General features: G+C 48.5%; 1 protein-coding gene across 3 annotated transcripts; it reads left to right on the forward strand.

Annotated features, from left to right (window-relative positions):
• The first annotated feature begins 9,384 nt into the window (after positions 1-9,384).
• Positions 9,385-17,106, forward strand: CRABP1 (cellular retinoic acid binding protein 1). Of its 3 annotated transcripts, none has more exons than XM_061159632.1 (5): positions 9,385-9,634; positions 10,193-10,335; positions 10,880-11,058; positions 13,081-13,194; positions 13,589-13,750. In XM_061159632.1, exons 2-5 carry the CDS (start codon positions 10,266-10,268, stop codon positions 13,733-13,735), a joined length of 510 nt encoding a protein of 169 aa, XP_061015615.1. In that variant the 5' UTR covers positions 9,385-9,634; positions 10,193-10,265; the 3' UTR covers positions 13,736-13,750. The 3 variants fall into 3 exon arrangements, with proteins under 3 accessions (XP_061015615.1, XP_061015616.1, XP_061015617.1); XM_061159633.1 differs by having other exon boundaries at positions 9,385-9,560; XM_061159634.1 differs by lacking the exon at positions 13,589-13,750 and adding an exon at positions 16,823-17,106 and having other exon boundaries at positions 9,404-9,634.
• Positions 17,107-26,266: the final 9,160 nt, after the last annotated feature.

Here is a 26,266-nt window from a genome sequence, read left to right on the forward strand (position 1 = left end):
TTGCTACAACCAGTTTGTTCTCTTGACAAAACTCTGTTAGCCTTTAAGGTCAAACTTGCCTGTTACTCTGAGTATCCCTTGACTACCTACTTTTGCATTCAAATCCCCTATAATGAAAAGGATATATATATATATATATATATATATATATATTAGTGTTAATTCTATAAGGTGTTCTAGGTCTTCATAGAATTGGTCAGTTTTAGCTTCTTCGGCATCAGTGGTTGGGGCATAGACTTGGATTACTGTGATGTTGAATGGTTAACCTTGGAAACAAACCGAGTTCATTTTGTCATTTTTGAGACTGCACCCAAATACTGCATTTCGGACTCTTTTGTTGACTGTGAGATCTACTCCATTTCTTCTAAGGGATTCTTGCCCACAGTAGTAGATATAGTAGTCATCTGAATTAAATTCACCCATTCCCATCCATTTTAGTTCACTGATTCCTAAGATATCGATGTTCACTCTTGCCATCTCCTGCTTGACCATGTCCAATTTACCTTGATTCACGGATCTAACATTCCAGATTCCTATGCAATATTGTTCTTTACAGCATTGAACTTTACTTTAACAACCAAACACATCCATAACTGAGTGTCATTTCTGATTAGGCCCAGCACTTCTGTCTTTCTGGAGCTATTCATAGTTGCCTTCTGCTTTTCCCCAGTAGCATATTGGACACCTTCTGACGTAGGGGGCTCATCTCCTAATGTCATATCTCTTTGCCTTTTCATACTGTTCATAGGGTCTCATGGCAAGACTACTTGGGTGGTTTTCCATTCCCTCCACCAGGGAACCACATTTTGTCAGAACTTTTCACTATGACCTGTCCGTCTTAGGTGGCACACAGCATGGCTCATAGCTTCATTGAGTTATGCAAGTCCCTTCGCCACGACAAGGCTATGATCCCTAAAAAATAAATGGATACAAATAAATAAAAACATTAAAATCTGATGTCCAAACCGCATCCTAGAACAATTTTATCAGCACCTCTGAGGGAGGCACCCAGGCATTAGCATTCACTTGGAGCCCTAGATCTCGATGCATAGCCAGATTAAGAACCAGGGCTTCTTAACCTTGAAAATGATGCCTGGGAATCTTGTTCAAATGCAGACTGTTATTCAGCAGGTTACACTGGGACCTGGGATCTGCATTTTCCAAAAAAGCTCCCAGGTGCTTCTGATGCTGCTGGTTCTCAGACCACAGGGTTCAGTCATTCAGGAAGTCCCTTCAGGCTCAGACGATCTAATGAGCTCATTCCCTACCTTCCAAGGACTGACTGTGAAACCTCACTCTCATGATGGCCCACCAGGTTTTTCCATCCCTCCGCACCTTCCCAGTGAAGTAGGTTATGCCAGGGTGTCCTCAGAGGCCCTGCATCACAGTGGGACAGACACTTGGGCTGAAAGACCGAGTCTCCACCTCCCCCATGGCAGGGACCAGGCCAGGGCAGGGTCCAGACAGGGCCAAGGGGCGGCTCGGCCAGCATTCATTCTCAGGCTGCTGTAACAATGTACTGCCACCGATGAGCTTCAACAATAGAAATTTGCTGTGCACATTTCTACAGATGAGAAGTCCAAAATCAGGTATCGGCAGGGCTGGTTCCTTCCGGGGACTGTGAAGGGAGAAATCTGCCCCAGGTCTCTCTCCGGGGCCAGCAGATGGCCATCCTCCCTGTGTCTCATCACATCATCTTTCCTCTGTATGTGTGTCTGCATCCAAATTTTTCCCTTTTATAAGAACACCAGTCATCCTGGATCAGGGTCCCCCCTAATGACCTCATTTTGACTTCAACATATGATTTTAGGGGAAAATGATGTATAACCCACAACAGCCTGTTATATAAGAAGTCAGCCTCAAGTTACAAGATCATCTGAGTTTTCAAGAGGAGCCAGAAGTCTGGATTTACGTGTGAAATCTTCTGATTTTTTAATGTTGGCAATGTCTTTGATTTTAGAGCAAACTGTGGGGACCTCATGCTCTACATCTGTATGGAGCATCCGTGCCTGGGCTGCTCACCCTCCCTCCCGTTGGAAACGATGCCCCAGGACAGGCTGCAGCCCCCTCCAGCACCTCCCTGCTGCCCTTGCAGTCTGCCTCCCAGCTCTCAGCTTGCCCTGCTCCCCCACCACAGCTACAAGATTCCCTCCTCTTACCCTCCTCTCCCTTCTTTTCCTTCCCTTTGTTTCTCTGCCTTTCAAGCCACCAGATTTGTGCTCTTGCAGTTCCCTCTGTCTGAAGTGCTCTCCTGGCAAACGAAGTTTTAAGCTTCAGCTCAGGGGGTCATCATTTCTCCAAAGCCTTCCTGGACTGCCCCTGGCACCATCCTCCCTTCCTGATCCTGAACCTCTTAGAACCGTCCCCTGCCCTGCTTCTATCATTGTCCCAGCTTCAGAGCACTTATTAGGCTTGCTTGCTGCTCTGTCTTCCCCTTTCCCCTCTATTCTGTGGCACCACGGGAGTTGGGAACCAGCCTCACTCATCAACTCCTAGGAGGTTCAGGCAATCACAGATTCAATTTCTGGCTCTGCCTGGCTTCAGTGACCTGGAACAAGTCACCCAACCTCTCACTGTCAGTTTGAAAATCTATAAAATGGGTATAACAAAACCCACAGCATTATTTTGAGAATTTCAGAACCTGGTACATAACAGGTACTTTAATAAATATTTGATAAATGAGTGAAACAATCACTCTAAGGAGAAGCCCTCAGAGCTCCCACTGGGGCTGATGAAATACTAGGAGTGAGTTGAGTATAGATTCTAGCGGCCAACAACTGTTTCATCTTTTGTTTTCACATGGTTTCATCTTTTGAATTTCATAGTAATTCATTTTGCATTTTACAGCAGGCGTGGTTGGTATTCTCCCTTTCATTTTACAGAGGAGGAAACTGAGGTTCACAGCGTTGTGTCATTCCATCTTGCACAGCCACTCCGTGGAAATCCAGGACTAAAGCCCTGGTCAATAGACACACAGATCTACCACACCTGTTTCTCCTGGTCCCGGTTTTAGGCAGAGTTGTTCTCATCAGCAGTCATCTGGTCAGACATCCCAGGCTGCAGACAGTGCCACAAGCCCAAGACCCCTGGGGCTGGTGGGCCAGGACGAGGGCTCCAGCCTACTCCACTGCTTGACCTGAGCCCAGGCACCCCTCTCTGGGCCTCTAGGTCCCCATCTGTGCAACAAACCAGCTAGCCCACGTGGGTTCACCTCTCAGATCTATCTTAGCTAGCTCAGTGACCTTGAACATGGTGCTTCATCTCCTGTGTTTCAGTTCTCTCATCTATAAGATGAGAGTACCTCTCACAGGACAGTGGCAAAAACATGAATGGTCATGAAGCACTTAGTACAGTGCCTGGCTCATAGTAAAAGCTCAGGAAATGTTAGCTACTTGTCTTTATTCTGTTGTGGGTCTCCACGATCCCCAGCACCCCTTCAGCCCTGGCGCTGCCTGTTCTCTGACTCCCAGTCCACTGCTCCTTCCACTCCATTAACCTAGAAGAAATCCGCCCAGCAGGGCAGGGGCAGCCCCACCCCCAGTCTTCCCCAGGAATCCCGCTCTTCTTTGTCCCGTTCTGCTGACTCCCAGATCGTCCTGGCTGAGCGGCCCCAGCCCCCACTAAGAAGGCTGTCCAGAAGACCCCCACTGGGACCCTGTCAGAGTCCCCAGCTTTGGGGGGCTGAACTCTGACCTCCATTCTTCCAGCATGAATTCAGCCTGCCTAAGGGCATGGGGCTAGGCCAGCAGGGCCCCTGGGAGGCTGAGGCTCTGGCATGACTCCAGGCAAAAGTAGCAAAGCTCAGCAGAAATACCCCGACAGGGATGCAGGTCAGTGGCCTGGGAGGAGCTGGCAACAAGGGGTCTGCAAAGGCAAGGGCTGCCAGCCAGGGAACAAAAGGGTCTGGGAGAGAAGGCCCAGGCTCCAGCCCCAGGCCCTGAGAAATCTACACCAGAGAGGAAAGGCCAGGAATTGGCCATATAGCATAGGCAACTTCAGGCTGCTGATGACGCCCACTTTTAACCTGGACTCTGGGACCCCTGGATCCTAAAGTGAGGCCATCTGCCTCTGAGGGAGAGAGACCTGTTTCCTACTGGAGCTGTAAGGGGCTCAGGGCACTGCTTGGCTCCAGCCCTTTGCCTCTGCTGTTTCTGCTGTCCTTCCCCCTTTGTCTGCCTGTTGAAATCCTCTTCACCCTTCAGAGCCCTGCTTCAGCTTAATGCCACCTTCTCTGGGAAGTTCAGATGCCCTAGAAGTGGGATGTCCTCACCTGGGCTCCCCAAGTGCCTCCCCTCCCTGCTTCAGAGCACTTACCACGTTGTCTCAAACTTTCTTGGGTGCTTTTATCTTCCCTACCAGACTGTGAGTTCTGGAACGTCTCTTCACCTCTGAACCCTGGGCCTGGTCCACAGTACTCTCTCCAAAAAGGCCGAGTGAATGAATCTACCAATGGGTCTTATGTTCCAAAAGAGTCTTTTTGCTCTAGAGATTCAAAGATCAAAACAAAAGGAGGACCCTGACTGTAAACACGTGTGTGTAAACATGCAACATTTACACAGGGCACCCTGGGAATTTGCTGGAATCCCATAAATAAAGAATTGACCAGCAGGGTGTAGCTGTGCTCAGCCAAGAGGTCACCTTTGTCTACCTGCCAGTGCCAGCTGAATCTCCTTGGACTAAGGAGTAAGGAGCCAGAGTTTGACCCCCTTTCTTGGCCACCCAGGCAGGGCACTGCTCCCTTCCCAGACCATTTGTCACCAGAATTCCATTTGGAATTCCAGGCCTCTGTCTCCTGGCCTCCTACTCCCGCAGCAGAGCTGCACTCTGAAGCCTGAAATTCAAATATTGTGATCCATCTTAACCCAGAACTTCATCTCTTGACAGGCTGTCTCTCTACCCCAGAGCCCCTACACTGTGGCAAACCGAATTCTTCATCCTAGAGGCCTTCCCAAATGCTCCCTCCGGTTGCTTTAATGGAATTCCACTTTCTAACAGTTCCATCTGCACATCCCCATGAACCTCAAAGCTTTTATATCATCCAAGGTGGAGGTCAACATCCTTCCCATGAAAATCATCTACCACAGTCTGGGTTGGGGCTCTCATCTTCCACGCCACGTCTAAGCTAAAAACCCCATACAGATATATCCTTCTTCAGTCACCTGACCCCACTGATTTACCTTTCTAAATATTTTTCAATTTGCTCCCTTCTCAGGTTTGAGCCCTCTTTATCTCCTGCCTGGACGGTTATAGTAAACTCCTCATTGACTTCCACGCATTAGCTCTCAATCTTCTTCAACTCATCCTCCATACAGGTCACCAGTGGGATCTGTTTAAAATGCAATCTGACCAAGTCACTTTTTCCTTAAAAATCTTCCATGGCTCCCATTGCTTTCAGAGGAATTGATCACAGTGGGTTTAGCACCACACCAGTCCTGCAGGATATTTCATAGACATAAGATTCATGAAATGCTGTACACAATGCCCCCCTTTAAGATTCATAATGTACATTAGCATCTTGCGGATGGCTTCAGGACTTCCCTGATGGCTAAGAATCCACCTGCCAATGCAGGGAACAAAGGTTCAGTCCCTGTTCTGAGAAGATTCCACATGCCATGGAGCAACTAAGCCTGTGCACCACAGCTACTGAAGCCCTTGTGCCCTAGAGCCCATGCTTTGCAATAAGAGAGTAGCCCCCACTCACCACAGCTAGAGAAAGGCCACAAGCAGCAACGAACACTCACTACAGCCAAAAATAAATAAATAAAAATTTAAAAGATGGCTTCATCATCCTAAACTCCAGCATCTTGCTCTCTGACCATGCCTACCTTCTTGCTATCCCCCAGTACACAGGTTCTTCAGCTTCACAGGACATCCAGAACTCAAGCCCTTCCATTTCTCTCTACCCTAGTCCTGTCAGACCTCATTGGAACCCTGCCTCATGCCCAGCATCACTTCTGTGCAGCCTGAGTCACCTCTCCCATTTTCAGAAGGGGCTCTTCTAAGTTTGCGGAAGACCATCTCCTACTTATGGGGCAAGGAGAGAATTTAGGAACTCCCTTCATGTCTGGTTCCCTTTCCTCCTGCCTCCCCCTGAAGGCAGACATCTCCACCTACATTCTGCATCTCGTCCTCTCTCCCCTTTACCACCTGTATCCATCTTCTTTCTCCTATATCTTCTACCTTTGCTTTAGTCTCTACTTTCAGCTTATAAATATCAAACTCTTCTGTCTAACATGCAAACGAACCCCCTCCCCAGTAGTCCTTTGAATGCCACCTCCTCTCATAACTGCTAATTCCTCTCTCCCCTCCCCTGTATAGCCTTACTTTTCTAAAGAAGAGTCTACCTTCTTCACTTCCATTTCACTCTTTCCATTCTGAACTCAACCCACTGCAGCCTTTCAGATTCCACCACCTTCTGAAACTGCCCTGGCTGCAGTCGCCTAGAGTTACCTGACTCACCCATTCACTGCCTTGCCTTCACGATCCTCCCTGGAGCAGCTGACACTGATGGCCCATCCTTTCTTTTGTACACGGCTGTGTCCTAGCTGGTAGGACATGAGCCCCTGCTTTTCCTCCCGCTTCCTTTGACTCTGCCCTGCTCACCTGCCCCCTACACCCTGAGAGTCTCCAAGCTCTACCTTGGTTGTCTGCTCTTCTCTATGTGTGCTCTGTCCCTGGGCATCTCATCCACACTCATGTCTTCAACTGCCCCCCAGCATGCAACCACCCACACACACCCCTGTCCTCATCTCAGACCTCTCTCTGGAACTCTAGGACCACACTGCCCACTGTCTCCTGGGTCCTGGGCGCCCCAGACAACTCACAGCCAACACATCCTGAGAAGGACTCATCTCCTGCTTCTGTGCTCCCCCAGGAGCAAATGAGGCCATCAAGTGCACAACCCACACACTAGGGTCACCCTGGTCCCTTCCTTCCACTTCTCCTTCCGCTGCCAGGCATAGCTGGTCATACAGTATGGCAGAGCCAACCTGACGGTACAGAGGAGAAAACTTGTCAAACACAGTTCCAGGGGCCCTACCCTGACTTACTGAATCCAAAGCTCCCAGGCTGGGCCTGGGAATCTGAGTTCCTAGCAAGCACCTCCAGCCTGCTGGAATGCCTGGCTCAAGTCCCAGACTGGCATTTAGGAACCACTCTTCTCTGATTTGTCCCCTGCCAGTCTCCACTGCCAACAGCACCTCTGCTTGCCCCATCTGATCCATCTTCCACACTGAAGCTAAAATGCCGTAGGACTATGGCTCACCTCTCCTAAAACCCTTCTATATGCGCCCCCCACCCAGGAGCCCTGCTTCATAGCCTTGTGCACTCAGTTGAGTGACTTCTGCTCACCTCCTGTGTCACCTCCAGCCTCACTCCCCTCTCCTCAGATGATGCACTCCAGCTGCCCCAAAGGATAATTAGTCCCCAAACCCACAGCCCTGTTCTATATAGCTCCTGGCTTTGCACACGTTGCTTTTTCTAATCAGACCTCCTCACTCCCTCAGCCCGTCTGGACTGACTCTTAACGGCTCAACACAAGCTGGGCTAAAAACCTGCCCCTTAGGCACTGTTAGCCCACATGGGGACTACAGATTTCCTAAGATTCCCCCCCCCCCCAGGTAAATGGTGGGCCCTCAAAACAGAGCCTGGACTTTGATTGTTCACCATCTCCAGAGCTGAACCCAGCAAGATTAGTGGATGGAAGGGTAAAATAAGAGAAGGAATGGGAGAGAGCAGAGAGGCCCAGAGGAGTCAGGGTGATTCTGCCTATCTGTCCTTCGGCCCAGGCCACCAACTGACCTCTCCTTAGCAGGGACTCTCCTCTGGATCCTGAGGCTGGGTTCTCAGAAATACCACTCTTGTGGGGTTTGAGCTGCCCCCCAGGCTCTGACATTCCCCTAGTAGCCAGATCGGAGAGAGAGCTGCATTCCCCCCTCTCCACGTGACCTCTGATAAGGTTTGGGGCATCTAAGAAGTCTTAGCTCCTTCTATCTGCCCTGGCCACCTCTGAACTTCATTAACAAGGACAGCGGGTTCACAGGATCCCAGGACCAACCTGCACTCTGAACTTGCAGTCCCCTCCTCTTCCTGGACCCTCTCCCACTCTTGCTCAGTGCCTGGGCAATGCACCACGACTTCCCCATCCTCTTTTCCTTTTCCCCTTTTTGCCCATTCAGTGTCTTTGCTACAATACCTGCCAGTCACTTCAAGGCTTTCCCTGTGGCTTTGACTCCCAACTTTACTGCCCTCCACTGTCCTGCTTCAACCCCTCCCCAGCCTGGTCTGAAGATGGCGGAGGCCATGTTGGGGAGGAGAGCTGGATGGGGACAGAGGTCTGCGTTAGTTGGATGGCACCCCCACTTTGCCCTCTCACTGTGCAGACACCAGACCCTCCATTAAGTGGGCTTGATTCTGTGGCAGCCCTAGCCTCTGCCTCCCACACTCAGGATCAGGTACATAATTTGTGGATCCGGTGCAACATGAAAATACAGGACCCCTTGCCCAAAAGCGGTTAATAATTTCAAGACGGCAGTAGGAAAGCACTGAACCAAACACCAAGCCCTCCTAAATGCATGGCTCTGTGTGACTACACAGGTCTCACGTCCATGAAGCTGGCCCTGCCCACACCCTTTCCCAGCTGGGGACAGCCCCTCTCCCCTCTCCTGTCCTCAGCTGTTTTCTAGGGCAGCTCCTCGGGGCCTGAGAGCAGGACCCCAGCCCCAGGCACCCACAGAGGCCAGAGCCCTGTTCAGCAGGCACTTAATTCCTGCAGTCCCTCTGGCAATCATCGCCCCCACACTACCTCTGGGCTGCAGGGTACATACACCCTCCTCAGATCTATGCTTATTGACTGATCCCCACCTGGCTAAGCCTGTGGAAGAGAGCACAAGTTGACAAAGGCTCAATCACTGCCCTCCAGGAGTTCAGTTAATAGCAGGATTAACAAGAGCAGGACCAAACACAGAATTCAGCGGGTTCAGAGAAAAATCATCATATTTGATTAGGAAGCTGAATTTCAAAAGAGATGGCATAAAAGTGGACTTCCATGAGTGGGCAAGATTTTATTTACCCGAGGAGGAAAAGGGCTTTCCCCGACGGTTGCACAGCAGGCGCACTAGAGGTGGGAAGATGCCTGGCAGCTCCCAGAATCCTGGGCTGTGCAGTTTGCCGAGGCATATTGATGGCAGAAGAGTGGGAAGAGACTGGAAGGGGATTTTAGGGTCTGCGTGCAAAGCTCTAAGAGCTGTGGTGAAGTGTTTGTACTTTGGTGGCGGAGGCACTGAGGGGGCGTTAGGTTTGGGCCGTTATTTCGGATCAAAGGGAGAAAAGAGGCGATTTCCTCCACTTGGCCCTCCCAGCCTGCCGGCAAGTGCAAAGTCTCACTTTTCTGCAAAACAGGCCGCTGATATCCAGGCTTCTGGAGCTTATTCAGTCCACCCTTCTCTGAGCTACCCACAGGGTGCAGCGACCTGGGCTCCCTCCCGCAATACCACCGCGGAGAGCCCGCAATCTCGCGCGATCCTGGGTTCCCCGCAGCAGCGCCGGGCGGTGTTGGAGAGGTTTGAGGCTTTTCCGCCACTTCCTTCCGTGGTCCTGCTCGTGGTGGTGGTGGTGGTGGAGGAGCGGAAGTTAGGTGGGTCGGTGGTGGTTGCGGAATAGGATCCAGGACTGGGAGTGGAGGCGACCTACTGGGCGCATCCAGAAGGCATGCCTGGGAGTGGGGACAGGGTGGCTCTCATCCCCTGGTGGACCTACTACCCACTTATTTTATCTGTATATTATGTATATTCTCAAACATATACAAAAGTAGAGAGAGTGGTATAATGATTTCGCCAAGCCCCAACGCCGAGCTTCAACAATTTTCTCCTCTTGGCCGATTTTGTTACATCAAACCCTCTCCCACCACCCACTTTAAAGAAGGATGTGGGTGGCCTGGGGGTGGCAGAGGCGCCCCCCACCCAGAGTTGTAGGAGAGCTGGTACCAAGCTTGCACCCCTGGCCAATGGACCGCCAAGAGGCAGAGCGCGGGCACAGTCGGGCTGGGAGAGGGGCTCACGCTGGGTAGAGGCCGCGGGGGGCGGGGGCGGGGCTAGCGGGGCGGGGCTTGGAGCGGCGAGGGGGTTGGGGGCGCTCTCCCGGTGACTCAAGGCGCGTGGGGCTGGGCGCAGAGCTGCAGTCTCCGCCTTTGCAGCTTGGAGTGTGCCCGCTGCGCCGCAGCTGTCCGTGCCTGCCGCCGCCTTCCCGCCGCCGCCACCGCTGCCACCATGCCCAACTTCGCCGGCACCTGGAAGATGCGCAGCAGCGAGAATTTCGACGAGCTGCTCAAGGCGCTGGGTAAGCTGGCCCGGGCAGCGCGCCCCGACGGAGAGTAGCGGCCGGAGGCGCCCCGGGGCCCGCGGGGAGTCGGCTTTAGGGACCAACACCAGGCAGGAGGGAGCCCTGGGTGCCTTAGATCGGGGCGAATTCCAAGGAGCATCCCATCTAGAAGTGGCGAGGAGAGCCCGGGATCCACTCATCCAGCGAACGTTTGCTGGATCCTTGGCGCTTTCCCCGACGGCTCAGCCTTTATCTCGCGCTGGATCATCGCGAGGAGATATTATTACTGAAATCCTGGGAGGGTCAGGGACTTTAAATCTGGGGGCTCATTTTGAGAACAGGCCCTACCACGTGCTACCGAGGGAAAGCCATTTACCCTCTCTGAGCCTCAGTTTCGCATCTTGAAAATCAGGGCGAGAGCCGGGGGAGGAATGGTTTAGTTGTAAGTCCCTCTTCTATAGTCAGAGGGTTTGGGAAATGCCGGGCCAGTTCTGGGACAGTGGGCGCGGGTGGCGAGACCCCGTGACCCGAACCCGGGTCGCCCTCGTTCTTCCCGGGGCAGGTGTGAACGCCATGCTGAGGAAAGTGGCCGTGGCGGCTGCGTCCAAGCCGCACGTGGAGATCCGCCAGGACGGGGATCAGTTCTACATCAAGACGTCCACCACGGTGCGCACGACCGAGATCAACTTCAAGGTCGGAGAAGGCTTTGAGGAGGAGACCGTGGACGGACGCAAGTGCAGGGTGAGGTCCCAGAGTCTGGGCAGCGTTCCCGGATCCCCGCTCCCTACCCAGGAACCGCTGCAGCCAGACGAGACCCCCGTCTGCTTTTGCAGCCTGTGGCGCGCCTTCCTTGCAGGGCGTGTGCACCGGCTGTTTGCCCAGAGGATCTATGCAACGCGTTGCCCTGGGCTCGGGAGAAAGTCCCACCCCAGCCCCTCCCAACCTCATCCCTAAATTGCCTCCCGGGGTGCTAACAGCCGCGCTTAAAGCGCGGGCTTTGGGGTTACACCGCGTTCCCTGCAGGGGTTTCTGCGGCATTTTGCAGCGATCCTCGCGCGAGCGCAGGCGGCTGGGGAGGAGGAGGTGGCTGGGCCGGGTTGCCCGGCCGTGCGGCTGCCACGTTTCCTGTCGCAGGTGGAGCCGCAGCTCTTGGCGTCCCGCCCTCCCAGGTCCCTGGGCCCTTGGGAATGCTCTGGATCCAGTTTCAGCAGTCTTGATGGCCCCGGTACCTCTCCTGCCCGCCCTCAGTTAGGTTCCTTAAAGGAAAAGACGAAATCTTTCCAAAAGCAACGCAGATTCTGCCCGGAAAATGGACTGAGTGCCCTCTTTTAGTCCTCAAGGGCAAGAATTCTGTTTCCATTTATCGGCCCCTGGGATGAATCGGTGGACTGGAGCAAGGGGTTGTAAATTCCTTTTTTAGATGGGCAAAGTCCCATTGGTTGGTCTCTGGAATAGAATGGAAGGTTGGCTACCCATGTATTTTGAGGACAGACGGAAAAATCGCCGATGCTACCACTTATTTAAAAAGTGACAAAATGTCTCCCTCCTCTCCCCCAAGGTTTGAAAAAAGAAAAACTCATAGCATTCCAGAGAGTGAGAAATTGTTTTTCACCTTTCCGGAGCCCTGCCTGTCTGATCTAGAGTGAGACTCTCTGGGCACTGGATTTGGGAGGACATAGAAACAGCCCCCCAGAAGTACCCTGGCCCATGAAGCAATATTTGACCCCCAGAGTTGGCACAGCCTGAAAATGATATCTGGGCTTGGAGCTGGCAAGATCCAAGCCCTCAGTCACTGCTCTGTTTGCAAAAACAAAAGAGAGGACATCTCTTCAGCGTAGAGGGAGGGTCTGGGAGTCTAAGGTGAAAGGCCTGGCAACAGGCAGGACTCAGTTTGGGTACATCCAACAGTGAGTACTGCTGGAGACAGTAATTCTGATCAGAAATCAAAGGTTCACGGGACAGCCTGGGGAGCAGGGCTTTTTCCATCCCCACGATGCCTAGTGAACGTGTCCCATGTGTTAGTTAAAAAGTCAGTATGTGCACATTCAGTACAGCCGCCTCGCCCCGCGGTACGGCATTTTGCTTCGTGCAGACACTAGGGAAAACTACAGGGGAATCCCTTCTTTGCCTCCTACCTCCGACAGCATGAAGACCCTCAGATCTTTTAAAAAAATTTTTTTTTTTTTCTAGAGAGATGTAACCTGGGAAGTGGCAGTGTTTTTATTCTCAGAGTCAGAGAAACTCAGGATTATCAGAGCAGGCTGTGTACTGCATCTGCTGAGTGCAAACAGAAAGAAAGGCATTATCCCCAAATCCGTGCAAGGAACAGCTCCTGATTTGCTGACTAGATGTGGTCACAAACATGGTGTCAACCATTCTAAAATTTTGTATTTCTGTTGTGAAGCTTTTTGCCCTGAACAACCAAATTGCTTGAAGGGGGAGTCCATTTTGACATAAATGAATCATTGTATGATCTCAATTTTATTCCTGATGATGTAAGGCATGCCTGAGGCTTTGCTGCTTCTGTGTGTGTGTGTGTGTGTGTGTGTGTGTGATATAAGGTATATTTATGCTCCCATAAAATCTGTGGTCAGCCCTCTGAATTTGGGCTTAATAAGGCGCAGCAGAGAAGGTTCTGTGCGCTGCTGACAGGGACCATGTGTTGCTTCTCTGCACAGCAATTATTCTCCCGTGCTCATTGTTGTCTCTGCTCCCCGCTGCCAAGACTGTAATTAATGTCACTAATGGTTTTCCTGCCCGCAGAGCTTACCCACTTGGGAGAATGAGAACAAGATCCACTGCACACAAACTCTCCTGGAAGGGGACGGCCCCAAAACCTACTGGACCCGTGAGCTGGCCAACGACGAACTCATCCTGGTGAGTGAGACCGCCCCCCCAAGCCTAAAAGGAGCTCGAAGATTTCCAGATGCTGCCCGCAGTGGGGCCCACCAACATTGTCCTCACTCACCCATTCAGGGAGAGACACTGTATGCCCTGGCTTAAAATGTGAGCAGAAAAGCTCAAAATGACAGTTTAGGCCAGAGGAAATCACTGTTAGATGGTTGGCAGGAGAGCGGAGGCAGGGGGCAGAGCAGGCATGCTGTGCTGCCGGCCACCATCCAAACCCACACATCCCGGTGGTGACCTGCTGACTTGCTTAAGCCAACCTCCCCTCCAGTTGGGCTCAGCGTGCGTGGGCTCTGCGAGGTCCCAGAGTTCACTCTGCGGAAGGGGTTTTCCTCACCTTACCATTCTCCACTTTGCTCTCTAGGAAAGATTTCAGAAATTTCAGTACGCCTGCAGTGGAAGTCTTTTTACCTTACCCCCAAGACCCCGACCCCCGCCCTGGACTTACAGACTCCAAAGGCTTTCCGGGAGACAGACAAGAAATGCTAAGTTAAGACAGTCTGAGGGTTAACTGGAGAGGGTAATCAGGGAATCAGATTGAAGTATTTTAAACATCCCTGGTCATGCAAAATATACCTGCTGAGGCTAAGTTAGAAACCTCTGTAGTTAAATCACACACCTCCTTCCCCTTTATTTGGGGGAGCATAGGAAGTGGGGGGAGGCAGGGGTGAAGGACAGCTCCCTGTTATGCTCCCTTTGTGTTTCAGAACAGACCAAGCTTTCCTGACAACAGCCTTCCCCACCCGCCTCTTCACTCCCTGCAACCACCCCCACCCCAGAAAATGGGAAAGCTGTTGTGGGTAACCAGGAAATGATATCCTTTGTTCTCCATCAGGCCTGTTGTTAACATCTCCCCTCTAAAACTGCCTGCTTGCCCCGTCTTAATGAGTGTCACCCTGAAATGTTGGGAAAGGAGGTGGCAAGGAATGCTAGGATAGGACTCACTGTGTGACCCAGGCCTGGCCCTTCCCTCCCCAAGCTGTAAAATGAGGGTTTGGACTAAAGCCTGGTTCCCCCCCATCCAGGTCCCTCTCAGCCCTGAAATTACATGTTTATTCTGTAGGAAGACCCTCAATTGAGCTGTTTCTGTTACTCCAGTGGAGGCCGCTTGATCTCACTCTTGCTTCTTGTCCTTCCCTGAGATGATTTCCCAGATTTCCTCCTTTCACAGAGAAAGGACTGGCTTCATTTGCAACCTGGTTAATGTTGTTTCCAGGGCAGGAATACATTGATGGGGTTGGGGGAGCAATTTGAGGCCAAGAGATGGAAATTTAAGAGAAAAAGGGACATATTCATTGGGACCATGGATAGCAAAGAGGGAGATGATTTTTAGAGTTCTTGAGGGTAGCTGAGGGTTAAGTAGGCTCGGTGTGCTTGGTGAGAAAGTGTGATTTTATTAATCTCTGTAGTATCTGAGCAGCCCGCACACTGGCTCAATTCTGTTAGGAGATTTCCCCCACTTCCAGCTCCCCCACTGCATCTCCACCCTTGCCTCTCTCCCTGGCTCAGCAGACATGCATACATACATACGAGCCTCAAAGGGAACATTAATTCTTGGCATTTGGGATCTAAAATATGGGCTTTTGTTCCAAGGGTTATTATCATTAATAAATCCAAACATAGGGAAATGCCGTCTCTATAAACAAGAGGCAATTTATTCCAGTTAACTTGAAATAAGCTCTCCCAGCAACCCCGAGCTATAACTTGCCTTCTTTTGAAAACTGAGTAAAGTCCCTTAAACCACTCTGGAACATTGTGTGGAGAGTTTCTTTCAGGAACCTCTCAGAATAGTTTGCGGGCTGAGAAGGACATTTCGAACGCGATTGGAAATGTAGCCATTTCTTCTTGTTTCGTGAGGCCATTTGATGCCTGGGTGAGGTGTCGATCATTCCAGCACAGGTAAAGAGTCCAACCCCCAAACTTTGGCCTGCCGTGGGACACTCCATGACCATAGAGCTGGAAGAGTTTTGGAAAACTGACGTGGTTCTGAGAGGTCTGGACATTTGAGAGGTGAATTTCTATGGGAACCCCTGCCTCACCCTCCCCCAGCACCCAGCATCATCTGCTAATTCCTCACTAATGAGGAGAGGGAGGAAGACCGAGAAGGTGTCCAGAGGAGGTATAGCTGTGCCGGTATGATCAGCAGTTCCCTATTTAGGCTGGTGATGAGCATTTGATTCCTTCATAATCACTAATGACTAGTATTTCCCTGAAACACACTTTAGAATAATGTCCCAACTCATGTTCTCTGACAGCATCTCATGACCAACTGAGTGACCCAGGGGAAGATACAAGTATGTTCAAGCTCTTGCATGCATGTGTGCTAAGTCGCTTCAGTTGTGTCCGACCCTTTGTGATCCCATGGACTGTGTAACCTGCCAGGCTTCTCTGTCCATGAGATTCTCCAGGCAAGAATACTGGAGTGGGTTGCCATGCCCTCCTCCAGGGCATCTTCCCGACCCAAGGATGGAACCCATGTCTCCAGTGGATCCTGCATTGCAGGGGGATTTTTTTTTTTTACACTGAGCCACCAGGGAAGCCCATTCATGCTCTTAGTTCAGGGTTTTTAACCTAAGGCCCTTTTGACAATTCGAAAGATAGGGACTCTCCCACATAAAAATGTATGTCTGCAAACAAACATACCTACGTCAGTCGAGAGACTGGAGACATCCTATTTGTTTGTCTTAAATTTTTTTTTTTAATATACATATGGCCTTTTCTGTCCCAGTTATCTGTGAGAGACCCAGGGGAGCAGGCCTGTGAGTAATTGCCAGTTTTTGGAAGAGTTGAGACAGCTTACTTACAGGGATGTATTTTTAGAGGCCAGAAGAAAATGGTCCTCCTCCATTTGTGGAATGATTTGTGCCCTCTCCACAGCAAACAAAGAGTCACAAAACTGTAGCTGAAAGAACTGTGGGATCATCTTGTTCAATTGCACTCCTGCCCTCAACTCCCTCCTGCTTCATCTCCAAATTGTCCAAGAGATCAGAGTGGTGCCCCAGCTCACCCGACTGTGAGTTGCAGGCCTAGGTCTGGAGGCCTATGTCATGCTCTTGCAACCAAGATCACGTTTCTAGCTCACAGGTTCCTTGAGTATTACTGACACAACATCTCAGGTGTCAGGATGGACAGCCACTTCCTAGAAGGCACTTCTACACCCTTTCCAAGGATATCCCACCTGACTGTTCATTACTGGATCCCAGGGCTCAGTGGCCCGGGCCCACTGTCCTCTTGAAATCACTTGAAAAGAGACAGAACCACTTCAGAAATGTCCAGTATGACATACCACCACCCCCACTTCAGTTTAATTTAAAAAACCAAAGCCAGGAAACTTGCATTTTTTATGTCAGCACTCCCAGGTTCCAGAAGCAAAGGAAAACTGCACACAATATAATTCTATACCCTAGCTGCCTCTCTGCCAGTGCAGAGCTCAAGGGAGGAAAAAAAAAATCCTTAGCACTGAGCATGAACACACAGCACAGGAAATTGAATGTCTGTTACAAAGAGTTTTTAACAGGGCAGTAAGTGGCCTTATTAGCGATATGCTTTAAACATTTTTGCACAGGCATCTGCACTGATTGGTTTTCCTTCCCTGCAGACGTTCGGCGCCGATGACGTGGTCTGCACGAGGATTTATGTTCGGGAATGAAGGCGGCCAGCTTGCTCCAACTTTGGGGGTGGGATGCATGTTCCCCCAAGGAATGTCATAGTTCTGAGCCGCCAGCGGACCTCCTCTTCCCCGGTATTAACGTTAGGTGATCCCAATGTCCCCCCAGTACAGTAATGCTGTAGTGTTTTCCCCAAGGCTCTGTGCCTCTGTGTCCCTGGCGCTCCATAGTCTGGCATCTGTATGGTTTCATCAGTCATTAAACTGTGTGTACACACCTCAAGGCTTTCTCCTTCTTTGGACTGCCTCTTTAGTTTCCACGAAAGTCTTGGTGATCCTGCTGACCTGAGCCCTGCACTGGTCTGCGTAGGGGCTTTCAGCTTCTACCTGCTGCCCTGGTGCAGAGCTTGGCATATATGGCAAGGGTGGCGAGCTGGGCTCCCTCTGAAAGGATTCACAATGCAGATCCAGGCGTGCTTAGACCTCACTATGCTGGTGTTTTAATTGAATTAGTTGATATATTGCTGGTTCCCAGCAGAAAAGGGAGGGCACATTCGAAAGGGTTAATTGAGGAGTGCTCAGAATGAAGGGACTATTTACACAGGCCTTTACAAGGATGGGGTGAAGAGAACCAACAAAGGATGGTGAGGTACTCAGAGACCAGCAGTAGGGAGCTGGTATACTCCCCTAGAGAGACAGACAGAGAGGTCATCAGACCACAAGAGCTATAGCTTGGAAGAGAGACCACTACGTACAAGAGTTGTGGAGTCCACGGAAGAATGTGGTCACTGCCAAAGCCCCAGTATGTGGGCAGAAGGGGGTTCAGAGGGTGGGGGAGAGTCTCTGGCTTGGAACAAGGGGGTTAAATATACTGACCACCCAACTTTCAATCTCTGATCTACTTACTCTGTCCACTGGCCAAACCCATCTGGAATCTAGAGGGCAAAAGAGTGGGCAGGTGGGGGGACGAGGGTACTGCCCACAACAGTTACCCTCCTAGGATATAGCCAAGAGGAGAATGGATCCCAACATGCAAAAGGACAACAATCCACAGTCACCAACTCTAACATTCGAAAAACCAGGAGAATTCATATGAAAATCTGCATTTCTATTTCCTTAGAAAAATTGGGAAAATCTGGCATCTCTTACAGGGCAACAGTTGGCTTAGCAACTTCCCCCTTTTTAAGTGGAACTTACACTCTCTGCCTTCCCATGGGACCCACCGTTGCCCCTGCCCTAATTTGCATTGCTTGCCCGGCTTCTTGGGCATCTCTCCCTGCCATCCTAGGCACAGGGGTTCTTGGCAGAGCCAGGCCAGAGTTGGCTGGGTGGGCATGGGTGAGGCCCAATTTAGATGACCGGTTTAAGGTGACCCTAAAGAGCTCACCCTGGGTGGCTCAGATAGCAAAGAATCTACCTGCAATGCAGGAGACCCTGGGTTTGATCCCTGGTTGGGGAAGATCCCTTGGAGAAGGAAATGACAACCCACTCCAGTATTCTTGCCTGAAGAATTGCATGGACAGAGGAGTCTGATGGGTTACAGTCCACAGGATTGCAAAGAGTGGGACATGACTGAGCGACTAATACTTTCACTTTCAAAGAATTCACACCCTGATGGGCAGACACCTAAGGCCCAGGTGCCACCACCTGTGTGTAAACGAGGACACCTTTACCTGATTTATCACACCTCTGCAGTCCAGAACACTACTTTGCTAATGGGAACTTCAGCTCTTTCTCAAAGATTCTACTACCTACATCTAGGAGGAGTTGCCTCATGGTTTCTTGGAGGAAGGGGGCTGGAGTGGCGCCTCAAAGGAAGGGGAGAACCAGGACTGTCTGGAGCACCACTGTTTACTTAGACTCAGAGGCTGTAGCCTGTTTCTCTTGAATCCTTTTCTTCTTCAGTTTCCAGAGAAAAAGGAACAGTGTTTCTCATCCCTCTTTGAACACTGCTCACGAGACATTAGCATGGGACCCAATATGGGAGTTGCTGCTATAATTATCAACCTTTAAATATTTGTGTGTATACACATTGGTGGCTCAGATGGTAAAGAAACTGCCTACAATGTGGGAGACCCAGCTGCCATCCCTGGGTCGGGAAGATACCCTAGAGCAGGGTGTGGCAACCCACTCCAGTATTCTTCCCTGGAGAATTCCACGGACAGAGGAGCCTAGTGGGCTACAGTCCATGGGGTCGCAAAGAGTCGGACATGACCAAGCAACTCACAGACACATTACATATGATATATAATTTACACATACATGTAGGATGAACACCTACACAAAATACCACTGTCATCAGAAAAACCTCACTATGATGCTGTTCTAAACACGTCACTCCTCTGCCCAGCAAACCCATGGTCTGCGACAGAAAGGTCAAACTCTCTGGCACCCTCCATGTCTTGGTCTCACCAGGTGAAGCAAAGAATGAGCGCTTTGGTGTCTGTCACACCTGGCTTCAACTCCTGGCCACACCTTTGGTTTGCAAGTACTAGAAACCCAACCCCAACCAGCCCCAGCATAAAGGAACATACTCTGCGACAACACAGCTGAACCTTGAAAATGCTACGCTAAGTGCAAGAAGCCAGTAACAAAGAACCTCAGAGCGTGTGGTTCCATTTCTATGAAATGTCCAGAACAGATAAATCCATACAGACACAGAGCAGATTGGTGGTTGCCTAAGGCTGGACATAACGGGAGGAAATGGGAGTAAAAAGATTCTCTGGGATGGGGGGGCCGGTGGTAATGAAAATGTTCTAAGATTAATGTGGTGATAGTTGCACAAATCTACAAACACACCAAGAAAACCACTGAATTATGCATTTTAAATGGATGAATTATATACGAATTATCTTAATAAAGCTATTGCTTTCTTTTTTTAAGGAAGTGCTGACCTGGTTGTGAAGAATGCTGGGGAAACTCTCGGTATTCAAACAAAAGCTTCAGGAGCTGGGCCTTAGGCCCTAGAATCTGAGGCAAACCCCTCTACCCCTCCATCTCTGACTCCATTTTGACTTCTTTATTGAACAGATTCAGGTCATATGACCACCCCTGGACCAATCACAATTGAGGGAAACATAATACAATGATTGGTCAGGCCTAAGACATGTGACCTCTCCTGGGCTAGTGGGCAGAACCTTTTAGAAAAGGAAGAATAGAGGGGAAAGAACTGGGTAGGAAGGAACTGATTAAGCCATCCTCCATGCTGGCTAGCAAACCTTTCACAAATTATTTAGTCCCTTGCTATGTAAAGTGAGACAATAAAATCCATTTGGCCTGGTTGGTGTGGAGATTAGTGGAATTAAGGCTTGTAAAGTACTAAAAGCTTTATATTTATCTTCCCTGGTGGCTTCTGGTAGAGAATCTGCCTGCTAATACAGGAGACATGGGAGACACAGGTTCCATGCCTGGGTGGGGACGATCCTCTGGAAAAGGAGATGGCAACCCTCTCCAGTATTCTTGCCTGAAAAACCCCATGGACAGAGAAGCCTGGCCGGCTACAGTCCATGGGGTCACAATGTCAGACACAACTCAGCGACTGGACAACAAAAGAGCTTTAGAGATTTCTACACAATCCTGCCCTGTAGCCACATGGGTCCAGACCCTGATTCCCACTCCTCTGAGTCTCTCAGATCTTTTATATTTTCAAGGCCTGCATTCACCTCCTCTAGGGCGTCTCTCTACGTCTTTTGCACCCACATCAGGCTCACAATTACCGCCTGCCTTGTGCTTGAAGGGCTTCTATTGTGGTCCTGTGTTGTCATTCCACATCTCCTAGGTTTCTGACATTTTCCGCCAACCAGCCTGTGTGGTCCCTGAGGCCAGGAATGGCTGCTTAACCATCTCTGCCTCCTCCCCCACCACCCCCTACTGCCCCACCACAGGGCTTGGCAAATGGGGAGAACTCTGTAAACATGTGCTGATTATCTGACTGATGAAGGGCCAACAGTTTTTATAAGATCTAAACCTTCCTGAATGGATGTCTGCAAGGGAAAGCAGACATATGGGCACAAACAGCAGTACTCAACTCAAACACCATCCAACAGTAAGAGAAATCCCTCAGGTAGGTAGTATATATAATACACATAGCATATTATATCTCAGAGGCAGGGGGATAGAGATCGCAAGACTCATTTAAAATAAAAGTTCGAATAGTGCAGGAAACCCTGCTCAGGAGCAGGAAAACTTGGAAGAAGCAAACTTACTGATTGCTTGTCCCAGCACCCCTTCCATCCACCTCCTACAGTAGAGGCTAGGAAAGTCAATGCTTTCTTTCCCAGCCTGCATTGCAACTAGCGTTGAGCATGTGACCCAGTTCTGGCTAATGAAACATAAAGGTAAGTCTTTCAGAAGGTTTCCGGGAAAGACGTTTCCTTCCTGATAAGAGAGGAGAGCCTGAGAAGGCAACATCTTACTGCCTCTCAATATGGTATGTGATTGTGATGCCTGGAGCTGGTGCAACTATCTTATAACCATGAGGAAAGGAGATGTCAGCTCAGACTCATTGAGACAGTACAACCCCTACCTCTCTTTGGATGTATTGCTATGTGATCTAAAAAAAGAAAAAAGCCCTTGTTTGTTTAAGCTTGTTAATTCAGTGGTTTCCATACTTGCAAGTAAAAGCATTTCAAGCTGATACACTGAGGTGATGGAAAGGACAGGGGCCTGTCTGGATTGCAGATTTCTAGGAAGTCTTGTCTTGATGATGACTACCACTGCTATGGAACTAGACAATGTGCCATCTTGCTCACAGGAAAAAATAATGTCAAAATATTCTGTGGCAGTTAAGATTCTGTGCATATTGTAACATCTTTCTTAATTCTCTTTTTTATTTTTAAAATTTGTAAATTTTATTTATTTATTTGGTGGCACTGATCTTAGTTGCAATAGGTGGGATCTTCAATCTTCGTTGGGGCATGTGAACTCTTAGTTGTGGTATATGGGATCTGGTTCCCTGACCAGGGATTGAACCCAGGCCCTCTGCACTGGGAACGCTGGAGTCTTAGCCACTGGACCACCAGGAAGTCCCTCAAATTCCCTTTTACTTCATCTTCTTCTCCTCATCATGGCAGCCAACACTTCCAAGTGAACAGCAGATGTTATCAAGAAAACATAGGGCAACCAGCCTACTATGCAATGCAACCTTTCGTACCACCAGTCTAACCCCACCCACTGCTTTCAGAGCCATCTGTCCTCTGGGAATACACTCCAGGGCTCTTCCCGCCTTTACTTTAAAGCTCATTGGTGTCTGGAAAGTCCTTGGACCTTCTCAAAAATGTCTCTTACATCTATATCTGCCCTCCCCAATGTCCAGCAAACCATCTCCTCTAAGATAAAAGAAAAGCAGTATGTCACTGAGTGAAAAGTTCATTTTTGCAAAGTCCCCGATGGTCAGATAAATGTGGGTCAGAGTAGATTTGAAGTCTTCTCTGACTGAAAACCCTTAAATTGGTTGGACAGTTGTGCTTATCCCAACTCATCAGGGCTGCTTTGCTTGTAAGCGCTCTCAACCGTGAAGAGATGAAACTCAGAGAGGAGAAATGATTTGCCCAGGGTCATCATAGTAGGTGCTTGTCAAGATCAGAAAGACTTCTTTCTCTGGATTGAGAGGTGTTTTTTTTGTTGTTGTTTTTTGTTTTAACTCTTTATTATAGAAAATCTCTGGCATACACAAAAATAGAATTGTATAATGATTCCCATATACCCACCACCCAGCTTCAACAACCATTGTGTCCCATCTTGTTTCATCTACGCTCTCCTCGCCTGGATTATTTTGAAGCAGATTCTAGACATTTTAAGATTCTACTTATAAGTATTTCAGTGTATTGTCTCTGCTGCTGCTGCTGCTAAGTCGCTTCAGTCGTGTCTGACTCTGTGTGACCCCATAGATGGCAGCCCACCAGGCTCCATAGTCCCTGGGATTCTTCAGGCAGGAACACTGGAGTGGGTTGCCATTTCCTTATCCAATGCATGAAAGTGAAAAGTGAAAGTGAAGTCGCTCAGTTGGGCCCGACTCTTCGCGACCCCATGGACTGCAGCCTACCATGCTCCTCTGCTCATGGGATTTTCCAGGCAAGAGTACTGGAGTGGGTTGCCATTCTCTAGATGTTAATAATTACCTTAAAAGTGACTACAATATCATTCTCACATTTTGGAAATTAAAAATAATTCCTAATATCATCAAATATCTTGTCAGTGTTCAGAGATTCCTGTCTCATAATTTTTTTCTTCCTATTTGTTCAAATCAGGATTGAAATAGCCATACTTTCTGACTGATTGATACATTTCTTAAGTTTCTTTGAATCTGTAAGTTCCCCTCTACCTCATCTTTTTTTTTTTTTAAACAGTGTATTTGTGGGAAAAACTGGTTGTTTGTCTTGAAATTTTCCTATAGTCTAAATTTTGATGATTACATTTCCATGGTGTTGTTTAAAATGTTTTGTTTCTCCTGTATTTCTTGAGAAGTGGTAGGTAGAGCCACAAGCTCATTTAGATTCAGGTTTGATTTTCTTGGCAAGAATTCTGCAGAGGTCATGGGTCTGCTGTACGTCCCTCAGTGGACTCGTGATGTCTGTTTGCCTCTCTGTGACATTAGCAGCCACTAGTGACCTTTGCCTAGAGTCATGGTTTCACTAGAGGTTGAAACCTGGGGATTCTACTTCTATCATTATTTCTTCACTTTTGAGCTGGAATATTTCCATTAAAAGATAATTCCTTTCATCTTCTATGTGATTATCATGAGGTATAGTTTACATAGAAAGTGAAAGTCAGTCAGTCGAGTCTGACTTTTTATGAACCCATGTACTGTAGCAAGCCAGGCTCCTCTGTCAATGGAATTCTCCAGGCCAGAATACTGGAGTGGGTAACCATTCCTTCCTCCAGGGGAATCTTCCCAATTCAGGGATCGAACTCAGGTCTACCACATTGCAAGCAGATTCTTTATCGTCTGAGCCACCAGGGAAGCCCTTATATAGGAAAGGCAGAATCAAAGTTTGATTCTTTCCCTGTATTTACTAGTTTTCAAAGTCATGTATTGGTCCTCTTGACATCCTTTAAAAGAGAGCAGTGTATTTTTGATGAGTTTTTGTTTGTTTGTTTGTCTGTCTGTTGTTTGGTTGGTTTTGTTTTGTTTTGTTGCCACACCATGCAACATGTGGAATCTCAGTTCCTAACCAAGGATCATACCAGTGCCCCCTGCATTCAAAGCATTCAAAGTGCCCCCTAGACCAGGGAAGTCCCTGTTTTTGCTTCCTTTTTGAAAGTCACTTGAATTTGTGGTTCTAAACATAGCTGATGTGTTTTAATTCATTGCAGTTGCTATCCTTATAGATGCTGAAAATGGCCCATCTTTCCCCAGGGGGAGCCTTTTCAAATTGACTCTTGAGTCCTTCAGGAGGGCCCTGGTCATCTTTGGTAAATTCCTTGGTATGACACGATGTTCCAGGCTCCTTCTATGTGTTTCCTGCTCCAGACCTGGAATCACCCATTTCCTGAAGAAGTCCAGTCCTTCTGGAAGGCAATGGGATTTATCAATAGAAGTCACGATTTAGGAGCCAGGGGAGGGGTCTAGTTTGATTCTAAGGTAGAAGCCAGAGTTCTAGGACCCAAGAGGCAAGTACTAGACAGAAGAGTCACTCTGTAGTCCTGTGTTCCCTTTATCTTTTGCCCAAGACAGTCCTAAACAACATTCAGATGTTACCAATGCTGAATATGGTCAGTTTTCTGAGAATGACATCTCTTCCTTTTTACTCAGAAATCTGAGTAGTTTCTGACTAACCCCTTTGTAGTAGAGGCAGTAGATTGGGAAACATCTGTCTGCAATTCACCACCAAGCTCTGAGGGCATCTGCTTTAAAGAGCATGTAACGTGATGGGCAGGAGTCACTTCCAATCAAACCTCTCTTTACTACACAGGAGGCGGGATTAATGGTCCATCCTTTTGTAGGAAAATTAAGCACAATTTCTGGGCAAAGGGCAGATTCTCACAAGGGTTCTGCAAATATTATGCATTGTATTTGTTACAATTGGGTAATTTATCTTTCTGGGAAAGTTACCTACAGGACTTGGAGAAATTTACTTAATAAGAAAATAGATGACAGTCACAATTGTATAATTCCATTTGTTTCCAGGAAAGGAAAATTCATCAATTATGGTGAGTGAAGGGGAGGGCCTGGGGGTCCCTGAAGTGAAATTTTATCAGGGTCTCCAAGAATAGTCATACTCAGGAGAAGTGAGATTTGGGGATTGTAGCATTCAAAAAAATTGGCTTTGCAAACAATTTGCAAGGAAAAATTATTGAATCATGGGCTTTTACAAAGAACATAATGAAATGTGAAAACTCTGAGAAAGTTTGGGGGTAAACCCAATTCTCAGAAATACACAAAACAAAATTAACACTGAGTTGTTGGTTTTTTTTTTTCTCTTCCTATCAGGAATAGGTTCAGAAAAATATTAAGTTCCCTTGGTCATTAAAAAAAATAATAACTGTAATGACATAGTTCAATGCAAAGAGCACATGAGAGGATCATAATTGTAAGCCTGGCTTCACCACTAATTTGCTTTGTGAGTAAGTTGCTCTTGTTCTTGATATCCCCTCCCTGAGGCTCTGACTCCCCATCTGTGCAAAGCAGAGGTTGCCAAATGTGAACAGAGGCAGGACTGGCTGCATATGAATCACCAGGGGGAATCCAAAATGTCCACCAACAGAGAAATGGTTAAACCAACCACAATAAACCACAGCATGGAATTCTCTGCAGCTGTCAAGGAGAATGAGGCGCCTGCGTGTGTATTGATGTGAAAAGATGTCCAAGCTATATCATTTTTAAAAATGAGTGACGATCTTGTTTAATGGGAAAAATATAAACTACATGGTCAGCTCTTTTCAGGACAAATACAAAACCCTCAAGGATACACACCAAACTGCTAAATAGCAGTTACCTCTGAGAATTGGCTGTTTTTAACTCTCATTATTTCTGTATTGCTGGAATTCATTTAGAAAGAGTATGGATTACTTTTGTAATTCAAAACAAATTTTCATTTAAAAAGTAAGAGATCCTGATTCTCATCGAGGTTTGGGATAGAGCCCAGGAATCTGAATTTCTTTGTGTTTCCCCAAGTAGTTTCTAATAGAAAAACTGAACCCATGATCTCAAAGGTCTCCTGACTCCTAACACTATGAACCCATGAAGTTTTTTGCCTCAAGGCTTTGGGGAAAGGAAGAGAAGGACCAAAGAAAAGAAGAGAAGACAGCAAAGAGGCACAATATTGGAAGCAGAGATAATGATGACCAAGGTGTATGTCTCTGTACAGTTTCCAGTACCACTTCACACATGTATCCTTTGTGACACGCACAGCAATCTTGGGACGTAGGCAGGTCAGGTAATACCATTTTATAGGTGGGAGCAATGAGGTTTAGAAAGGTAAAGTCCTTGGAGTG

Source organism: Dama dama, chromosome 13 (assembly GCF_033118175.1).
Source record: "Dama dama isolate Ldn47 chromosome 13, ASM3311817v1, whole genome shotgun sequence".
In the NCBI taxonomy this organism is placed as follows: Eukaryota; Metazoa; Chordata; class Mammalia; order Artiodactyla; family Cervidae; genus Dama; species Dama dama.